Raw genomic sequence first — 10925 nt, 5'->3', positions numbered from 1 at the left:
AACAAAATAAGATAATTTCGTCCTTTACAACAGAAACACTCTTGAGCTTGATGGTATTTTAAACCGTATCTGGGCAAACAGTTTTTTTTTATATTTCGCGTTTAAATTATTTGATAAAAATAAAGCAAGCATGTTTCCTAACAATGAAGATCAAGGTTGCACAAGAACTGACTTTTTCTGACGAGTGATACCCGGTTAATGCATTTAGGCCTCTCGATGTAAGCATCTGGAAATGCTCATTAGGTACATCAAGTTTCTGCCTCGTAAATTAGGAAATCTTGTATTATTCACGTTTTGTTTGAAGTATAAACAAACACATTTGAAAATAAGTAGGTGTCTAATTGTGGTTAGTTTTAATGTACAGTGCCTACACTGCGCAACATGAACGTGCCGCTCGTAATTTGAGACGTGCCACACGACTTGTTCGTCTACTATTTATTCCAAAATAACGCATTTCAAAGAACATTATCAAGATAAATCAAACTCGATGCGCTTGGGGCCCGAAGGCATGTGGTCTATCTCGAATTACGAGGCGTGCGAGCGTTTTGTGCGGTTAAATCAATTCAGCTCTTGCCCAATATCAAAAGTGTGTTTTTCTCGCTTAGAATATAATTTGCACGTATCAGATTTACTTACTTACAAAGTAAGAAGGGCATGTACCTAATAGCTTGTCCCGTGTAGTTTCATTAGAAGGGCCATGATGCTCTATTTTGGTTTGAATCTTCAGCAAAAGTCAGTTTTGAATACCTTTATTTTTTTATTTCTTGGGAAAGCTTTTTGCGTTGTCGCTAACAAATAGATGTAAGCGTCAATCATACAAACTTTCCAGCCAAGGTGCGTTTTGAAAATATCTTCAAGGTCAACAGTGCTCAACATCTACTCTTTTGTGTTTTCTTACTCCAGGAGAATTAGCGCAATAGTGTTTACGTCATATCAGCTCTTCCATTACAGAAAGTCACAATCTCAGCAGAGCGTGTAAACAAATTTATTTACACCAAGGAATCACTTAGATAATAAGTATATTTTTAACTTATAGCAAGTTTTTCTTCGCTACAAAAATGAAAGCCCCGTTCAGGGGTGAAATAATTAACATTTCTAGAGAAGAATATGCCTACATCAAATTGCGTAATATGATCCGAGTCCTACGTTTTTAATATTATGTAAAAATTAAGGTTAAAGCCATGTTTTTCGGAGAAGCATTCAGCAAAATGCAGAAGCCGCAGCTAATTTTGTTCGACGACATAAAACCTCTTTGCTCGAGGCGTGGAGATTGCAAAGGTTTCGCTATGGAAATTTACACAGTTTCCATTTTTGTACAAAAACATGTACGTTGCAATATATTAGTTTTATTTATTTTATAAAATGTTTACGGCAGATACCCATATTATTAAAAATTTCAAAAAATATTTCTATGCACAACACCTTACGGAACATGACAAATAAACGCGTTTTAGAGAAACGTTCACAAACTAATAGCCATCAAACTGCTTAAAATAAAACGGCGCAAAATGCGTAAGAAGATCATCATTAAATGCTTTTACGAATATATGTATAAATATGCTCGAACAGGTATCGGAGTTCTGTTATGAATGCATAAACGCAGCTCATTTCTCTGAATGTAAACAAAAATAGCACGTCAATATTTGAAGAAAAGAAAAGCTCCACTTTTTGTGTTATTTAAACCCTCCTTAACCGTTTACAGTGCCTTGTACTAACTTGAGTTGACAGAATAATTCGTACCGATAACCTCCCTAGAAAAACGACAACAGACTTTCTCTTAAATTGAGCTAGCTTGTCTACCTTACAAGCGTTTGCTGCACAACGTTGGCTCTAAGGAAACATTTTTTTTTAACCGACAAAGGTTGTAGAGGGGTGCAGCTCTATTGTAGGGTGTAAGACGTTATTGTATCCCTAGTTTAGTTTTATATTCGTTTCTTTTCGTTTCCGAAACACATGCAAATTTAATTGTTTTTTTTACACAGTGACGTAAAAGGCCGGTTAGGCCCTATATATCTCTAATGTAGGTGAACCTAAACGTTTTCAATTATGCCAACCCTGTTTGTAATTCATGCGGTATATTTATCTTTAAGATTAACCTAAATATATAAACTCGTTTTTCTCTAAATTGAACATTTGGCAGGGGCCAATATCGTAACAACCCCATTTTTTTGCAATGCGTACTTTTCCCAGGATCGATTTTACCCGCGTTTTCTGAAACATCCTGCGCTCAGCACTTATCTCGGAAGCATGAGTGTCACATAGTAACTATTTTACATGAATATACAAACTATGACTCGAACCATCGCTGTGTCAGCTGACTTGGAAACCCCCAGGAACAAAACCTTTGTGGTTATCAAATCATTTCTGAATTATACTGGGTACGCATGAATACTTCTAAAGGATAGGCTAGCTCGTTTGTTGTCGCACAATGTTGAACACCAAGGTACCGACACTCCAGGTAGTATTTACCCTCGCCTTGTTTTCGCGGTGATAGTCCTTCCTCGTGTGAGGGCTTTGGGCTTTACGGTAATGTGCTGCGCCTACCGTTCTCAATTGCCTGGCACAGTGGCGTCTGACGACACTCCTTCCAGGGCTAACGGAGCGTCGAAAGGGATGGGTCTTAGTAGGCAACGAAGAGAAAGCCAAATATAAAAGTAAGCTACAGACAGCATGACTTTTTACAGCCTACGATAGAGCAGCACCGCCGTACTTGCTTTCTCGGTCGTAAAAAATTATCTCCCTGGAGCCTTCGTCGTGCGGCAAAGTCCCTATAACGATGGCAAGCTGGCTTAACCCGAGTGGGGGTTTGTTGTCTTTTTTACTCTGAAGGAGCTTATTTGTATTTCAATTCTTTGCCATAGCAATTTAGTTCAAGTCACTAAAAATGTTAATAGACGATATAAAAAAATTAAAAAGCTATTTTTAGACTATTGACGTGCAATTTTGTAACAATTAAAGGAACTTAGTATCGTTTTGTGCAAATAAAAAGAGAAGTACAGTAACGGAAAACCATATTTTCCTATATACATTTAAAACGTATTTAAAGAAAATCATTTTGATATAGTTGGCGTCGTTTTATATGTAGCAATTCGGAGGTATATATTATGTAAATATGTTTGTAAAACATATTTATTTGGCGTATTGCTTAACTGTTTTCTTTTTTTTGCAAAAAAAAAAAAAAAGTTATTGTAATATTTTATATTCCAGTGTACCTCTCGTGAGCCTTCTTTAAAATCAGAATCAAACGAAGTTTCAGTCTTTCCACCCTGGTGAAAAAGGAAAAGCAGCGGTGTTGGAGCTTCTGTTCTCGGTGGTGGCTTTCTAGGCCAGCGATCTGCTCTCCTTTAGCAAGGTAATCGAAGCGCTCGACGCAGTGGAATTTTAGGCGGTAGCAGCTTCGCAGTGGTTGCGCAACCATTCCCCCTGCTCCGCACATTGCCGCTCGTTTTGTTCCCGCTGTTCTTCCTCCGACGAAAGCTTACCGCCCTCTATGAGCGACGGCGTCCACCAGGCAACTGGTTGCCGCCGTCGTCATAGATGGCGGTACCTGTCCAGAGTTCGGCGTCATCATTTCTTATCCTGCGGTCACGATCCCAAAGAAACTAACCCCTAAGAGCTCCGCTGTAAACTTTTTACTAGGAACATGCTTCGCTGTGAAATTGACGGCTTTGTAAATTACCTTAACGGAACCTTGGCAATCCCCTCGCCTCGAGAATCAAAAGATTGTATCAGTGGATGAGCGTTAGCTATGTCATTCGTACATAGCGGAATGATCCACTAAATAACATATCTTAAGCATATAATTAAATTTTTTCAAAATTATTACAAAAAATATTACTCGGACCATTTCATATGGAAACACAGCAACCTATTTTAGTCGTATATGTGGAAGATAGCCAACTACAAAAACAGTAAAAAAAACAGTGGAGATGGCCGGTACCACCGTTAGTGACGTTTTGGCATAAGATGACCCATCCGGGTGCCGAATATAATTTTTTTTTTACTTTTAAACCCTATGACACGTTTCTTTCCTGCCAATGTTTCAACCCCAGCAGATATGATCGGTTAATAATGCGCGAAGGTGTAATTACAGCTCATATAAGAGGTATAGTTTAAAGCGTCATGTCCATTAAATCCTCATTTTCTTCTCCACGCGTTTTGCTTCCCCTTTTCACTTAGCAGTATAATGCTTGTAGAATGTTCAAGTTTTTCATAAAGGTTGTTACCTGCGGTAGTGGACTTCCAGAAGCCGAGCAGCGCAACGAGGCGCTGTTGCCGGGCAAAGAAGTTTGCTCGGCAAATGTGGACGCGAGGAAAGGCGCAACATCTGCGAAATTAAAGAAGGTATAGCGTTCTTAGATCGAACAAAAAAGAACTAGAACAGTTTCTATGATTTGATATGTAAAACTACGTTTAGTATGCGTTCAAACAATTTTGTGCCTCGATTTAGTGTACATTATGTGACCAGGAACAAGGAGTGGAAAAATTCGAATATATGTTGAGATTACATTTTTGTAATCTGGTTCATTGTAATGCTACAAAAAATCGTTTTTTTTTTTGTTTTATGTGAAGATATGGACAACATAGGCTGTTTTATACAAAAACAAACATGTCAAAAACGTTTAACCTCGTTCCGACTATGTGAGAGGTATTCCTTTTCATAGGTAAAATATATACATATTCTAAAATAATTTAAAAAAATCCAAGACCAAATAATTATATTTTATTTCTAGAGCACGTTGACTATACCATTGCTTACCCTTTATCGCAATCTTAAAATAACCGACACATTTATTTGTTAATTCTGTGTATACCGAAATTTACTTTCAGAACAGTTTCTGAACTTGTAGTGTTGCTAAACACAAGGCACAATGATATATTCCATTGTGCCGCATAAAACAATATGCTAGACTGAAGAAGGGACTCATAATTACCTTATTTGATTAAGTTATTTAGTTTTTCTACGATAACTTCTCCAACCTGCAATTGACGCACAATATACATTCCTGTCCGCTCAAATTTCGGCTCTCAATTCGATTTAATTTTATCTCTAGAAAACTGCGGGTGAAAGTAATTTGTACGTTTGTTAATGCTTGTGTCCAAAGCTTAGTTTGATGTGCCTTTTCTCTAGAAAAAAACGTATCGAGGGAAATTGATATGCGAGACTTAAATTTGTCCAATTCCTCCGGAGAAGTCTCTGTTTCCCTGGTTTGTGTTCCATCTTGCAATAGACCTTAGCGCAAAGTAGAAACCTTCGTGGCGATACTAAAGTCATGAGTGTGTCACGTGTCGACGTTCAAGAAGGGGGTAGCTAAGCTCAAGAATCGTAAACACGCGATGCACTCAGAGTACTAAACTGACTGGGGATGGCCCGTTGCGTTCACTGCGGTCCAGAGTTAGATTAAACAATGTCTAGAGTGAAAGATTTGGAGTAATTCACCTCCTAGCCGTAGCTCGGCCGACGCTTGCGCGGAGTCAGCTTCGTTATGAAGGTAGCACTGGTAGACCCCGGCGTCCTGTCTCAAGACTGAGTCAATCCGGAGCACGAGGCCCGACGCTAGAAGGGAAATTCTACCCGTAGGCTGGAGCCTCTGCTGGTCTTTGTACCAGGACACGGACCGCACTGGCTGCCCGCTCGCGGAGCAGTTGAAGGTCACCGGATGGCCCACATCCGCCGTCTGCACGGTGGGCTGAAGTTCTGCCTTTAAGGCCGCTGCGGAAGATACGAGCGTAACCTCCTGGAAGCTGCTATGGGACAAGGGAGGAGCTGGGCGTTCCCGCAATAGGAACTTGGGTCCCTAGGAATATTGTACTCATGCATAGCCTTCCTATAACAGCTATAGCACAATTCCGAAACTGAGCTTTCACGTCGAAAAAACTTGTGCACCAACAAAAAAGATTATAAATCCTGGAGGGAAACAAGACGCTAGATTTGTGGAGGGCCACGGGGTTCATGGTAATATCGCAACAGAGAATTGAAGAACCCAGGAGAGTCTTACCTATATCAACTAAGTAACCTATTTCTCGAGAGGTGACACTTCGTTCCCCGAATGTCCCGTGAGCGTCGCAATTTTGTTGCCTAGGGAAGAGCGGGCACCGAATGGTGGCAGTTGCAATTCGAAAATGTAATCTCCCTAGCATTTAGGGTGTTATACACATCATATATTGCAATATGCATCTTTTTATGCTGTATATTGTTTTTCCCCTGTCACGGACTGTTTTAACATATTAGAGGAACTAAAATGGCTTCATGCTTTTTCAGACAAAGCTTGAGATAGCTGAAAAAAAAATAATTTAGGCAAAAAGGTGGCCGAAATGATGTCACTTTGAAACGTATATCTCTGTGTTTAGAGTATAAACTTCTCACAGCTGTAGATGTACCAGGGCTATGGGACCCTGCATTTGGGGGCTTGTAAACACCAACGATCAAGCAATTACCACAGTATGTATAAGAAGGTCTTGTAAGAGTAAACATAGTTGGGAAATTTTAAATAGGCGGCGCTAACACGTATGATCTCCTGAGCAGCTTGAGGCACCGCTTTTAGCGAACGAAGAAGCTCTGCGCATGAACGGTGCGAAACCTCAAGCTTCTCAAGTACCCAAATAGCTCGGGCCGCCGGGAAAAATGCGGGTGCACACTACTAAACAAAAATGCTAGCTTGTTGCCTAAAAGCTCAACGCTGGGGATTTTCCGTGGCGGGCCCATTGTGGGATGTTCTCAAGGGATATCGGGCCACGCGAGAGCTCAAGTATCAACATGACGGCTACCTCGAATGGCAACATGAGTGATACGGTCGTCACGAAACTCAAGCAAAGCTAATTGTTTTGTGTATGTTTATACAGCCGGAAGTTATTCTGCCTCAGTAGGCGTCTAGTGTCTCAGCTGTAGATGAGCAATTTAGCCAGTGCGGTAGAACCGCTAACCTGGGGTCTTTAACGTGCACCACGCAGTAGTGATGCACGACCGCACGCCGGTACGATGCTCATCCAGATCGAAATGGGCAGTTTCGATGAAACTCCGTGTTTCATGAAGTTACGGGAAGTTCAATTCGGCAATTATGTGTGGAACCTGCCGCAGTCGAGGATTCTCTTGCACCTGCAGTGGTGCACAGTTAAAGTGTTCACTTCCCACAGTTCGAGTGAGCGCTGCGTTTGCTCACCGCAAGGCCTTACTCATCGCGAAGTTCCTTTGCCGACGGAGGGATGGCTCTTCAAACGATTCCCGAGGTTGTGGCCGTGCACTAGACATTAGTACGTGATGGGCTTCTTTGCATGATATAATTTATAAAATGTCCCATATCCACAATGATTGCCGGAGACTCCGGGTTTAAATTTCGCCGCGCAATTTTACTCTACCCGTAGCCTCCGCACAACGCAAAAAAACGCGTTTTATCAGGCAGCTGTACCTAGGTAGAATTTAAAATAAAATAACTGGGAAGGGTTTTTCTTATTATGTGTATTTGAAGAGCCTGGCGGCACTGGAAGTACGAGGAATTGTGGAAAGAAATGCGCGAGGAAAACCTACTCAAGAGCGTTAACAGAACGCACACTAAAATCTGTTCGAGGAGGTGGTTTCTTAATACGCATTACACACGCAAGAGCCAGCAACGCTATACTAAGAGTGTCTAATAGAGAGTCCCAATACTGCGTATAGGAGCGAATACAAGACCTTCGCGTTGGCGTTAGCGTTGCGTGCTTCCCTTTTGCGCATGCGCGGTGTCGCAATGCGTCAATCAAAACGCAGTCTGGGCTCCGCGCACGCGCATTGCTGAACACACAACGCTACCACAAACACAGAGTGCTTACGTGCGTTCGCATAAGCAATATTAAAACTCGTGTTTTAGTATTGCGTATACAAGCAAACGCGAACACTGAGAGTTTTCGTAAGCCTAACGTGTTCCCCACTGCGGATGCGTGGAGCCCAAACTGCGGTGCTAGGATTGGCGCATGGCTACTACACGCATGCGAAGAATGGAGAACGCAACGCAAACGAAAATGTACACCTCTGTTGTTTGCTCCTATACTCAATACTAAAACTTAATATCATCGAGCGTTATAATCGCCCCGGAAAAGAAATAGCGCCGCCACCACTTAGCGTGCTCCTAGTCCAAACCGCACTTTTAATGTGGTGCATGGAAAGGACGCTATTTTTTTACCGACTCAAAGCATACGCATTTCTGAAGTGTTAGTGTATAACCCCTTAGCAGGCAGTTCGTAAATGCAGTCAATCGCAGTAATCGTTCGCCTTCGGGGTTGCCCGTTACGTATAGCGGGAAAGGTCAATCTGTGAAAGCGTCCCACCCCGCAAACTCTAACGGACGCTGGATAAGTTCAGGTCATCAAGGCACTCTGTGTAAACAAAACAATTTATGTAAATCAGCGAAGACTGCTGATCTATGAAGTGTGATGATCTCTGCTTCATCATGTTTTCATGTCTGCTGCTTTAATTTGCGTACTTTACACTCGATTTTGCTCTTTGTTATTTTGACGTCACTACTCTGGGCTGTTAGATGATCGGCACGTCAATTCCTTAATATGCAGGGTGTTAGATATTATATAATTTATATATTTTGTTACAAAAAAGTGAGCGTGACAAATGCTCTCTCCGCTATGTATTTATTAGGTACCTACGACTTTTATTGTATGAGGAAATGCTCTTTAACTAATGATCTGTAATTAACATTTTTTGTATTGCCCTGAGAGGTCACGTGGCAATTGCATTTCGACGCCAATTACTATTGGAGGTGACAAGTAATTAAAAAAAAATGCAAAAACGTAAGCTTTTTTATACTAGTCTTAAATTTGACGCATTTTCGCGGTTTAAAGACTACTTGCAACAAGATTGCGACTCGCCCTTTCCACAATGGCACTTGGAAGAGTGACGCGGAGGTTTCAGTCAGTTTGTCGCTAATGTCGTCGGTGCACTCACCACGGAAACGCTAACTGCCGAGATAGAACGCATTTTCTTTTTAATATGGTTTTGCATTTAGAGGAATTAGAGTCATTTTGCAACTTCCACATGGCCCTTCATCGCAAATATTTAAAAGTTAACCAACGTATCGTGGTAAGCTAGCCAAATGACAAATGTCATTTCCATAAAAAAACATTTTGAATCAAATGAAACATTATGTACATTTTCAATTGAACAAACTATATAATAAGCAGAAAAGAAAGAAAAATAGAAACGTGTAGAAACAAAAGTTAAAAATTCTCGAAATCAATCCTTGCAATACCGTAGGCACGCGAGCATATTGAGCGCAAGTGAGAAGAGGCTCACCTGTCACGGACAACGTGGTTCGAATCTGCTCCTCGCCGACGCTGTTGTTGACGACGCAAAAGTATTTCCCGGCGTCCCGGACGACGGGAGTGGACAGAAACAGGGAGCCGTCCACTTGGGCCGTCCGCGGATCGAGCGACAGGTCCACGAGGCGACCGTCCACTTCCCGGTACCAGCTGCGTGCGACAAGCCCCGCTGTTAGTGCCACTTTCTCGCAGCGTGACGCAGATCGATATGTACTGCCATGAAGCTGTCTGTATTTGCTCGGAGACAACACGAGAATAACAATCGCCGTACTAAAGAAGGCCGCTACTTGGTGTCTTTATTTGTTGCGAACAGTAGCGATAAATAAATTTGCTAGAAGGCGAGCTACATTAGAGGTGTTCGATCGACCTATGAACACTTCCCGTCTTTAGGCCTTAATTTGGGCAATCCGGTTTTTGCACATCGCAAGTTTATTAGAAAAAAGAAATTTCCGTAAAAAGGTCCAAACATGTTTGTGGTATATTCGCAGGATGAACGACACACCATATGAGTCGTACCCAGTTTTATTTAGTGATGTTTTCAGTTTAACGTTCTAGTCACAAAAAAAAAAAGTCACTGTAAATTTACGCTACCACGTAACATATGTCACTGCGACAGAAGTTTGGCGTCTGCGTAATTTGAGAGTTATTTTCAAAGTTGTTTCTGAGCCGTTTCTTGACAACAATTCTGAAGACTTTCCCTCCCGGTTTGCTCTAAGTATCAATTTCGCTGTCGTGCCTTTTCCTTACTTTCGCAACGATGAACCACATCAGCCCGACGTAAATGAAATATACCGATCTCACTACTTTCGCATTCACACTGGGAGCGGATCCGCGTTCGCGAAGCTGCAGCGAACGCGGTTGTATAAAGATCCAGTACAAATGCACGAGCATTTGATGACACCAAATGCGCGTGCGATTGTACTGGATCTTTATACAGGGTGTCACAAAAGAAAATTTACGCGGACTTTTTAACTGCAAAAATGAACTAAGCATCGCTGAACGCTCATTCTCCGCCCAAAGGTATAGCTAGAGGTCACAACCAGATGCCAAAGTTTGTGGGAACCATGAGGTTCCCTCTATCCCTATCCAGGCCTAGCTTCAAGCAGGCCGTGGGAGTCGTCGTCACCAATGGCGTCGGCCTCCCGGATACAAGGAACCACGAGGCCGAATTCCCCGAAGGGGCCGGCTCTCCCTTGCCCATTTGGGTGAACGCGCCTTCGGCACACCCTTGAGAGTTATAATGGACGCGACTGCTAGTGGCCTCCCCGGGCGCGTCCATTCTCCGAGGCTACATAAGCTGGTCCCGAAGGTGGGCCAGGGGCTCTCGTCGGCGGAGGCCCTGGTACTACGGCGCTTGGCCTCTACGAACATTGCAGTTCAAGGGGGCTGTCCTGTGCGGCTGGGAGTTGCATTCGGTGCTCTCCTAGTTCGCGTTGGCCAGGGCAGCACGCGGCTCCAAGACTTTTCGAAGTTAGGTCGCTGTGCTATACCTGGCCACAGGAATTTGTGGTTTAGCCTAAGGTAAAAGCTATCATGTTTGGAAAATAACAATGTTGGCGAGCCTGCCCGATTGCAGCTCTGCATCATTTCAATATCACAAGAGAGGACAGGGTGGCGCATTT

General features: G+C 42.5%; 1 protein-coding gene across 1 annotated transcript in view; it reads right to left on the bottom strand.

Annotated features, from left to right (window-relative positions):
• Positions 1-10925, bottom strand: part of LOC121833138 (Down syndrome cell adhesion molecule-like protein Dscam2) — a 107634-nt gene that overhangs the window by 39539 nt on the left and 57170 nt on the right. Inside the window, exons 6-8 of the mRNA XM_042286242.1 lie at positions 9278-9453; positions 5441-5713; positions 4227-4327 (exon numbers count right to left, since the gene is read on the bottom strand). Coding sequence (XP_042142176.1) covers positions 4227-4327; positions 5441-5713; positions 9278-9453 — 550 coding nt within the window. The remainder of the gene's footprint in view (positions 1-4226; positions 4328-5440; positions 5714-9277; positions 9454-10925) is intronic.

This window comes from Ixodes scapularis, unplaced genomic scaffold (genome assembly GCF_016920785.2).
Source record: "Ixodes scapularis isolate PalLabHiFi unplaced genomic scaffold, ASM1692078v2 PGA_scaffold7__128_contigs__length_106722199, whole genome shotgun sequence".
Lineage (NCBI taxonomy): Eukaryota > Metazoa > Arthropoda > Arachnida > Ixodida > Ixodidae > Ixodes > Ixodes scapularis.
Note: the sequence above shows the minus strand (reverse complement) of the source record. Positions and strands in the feature narration are given on the sequence as shown.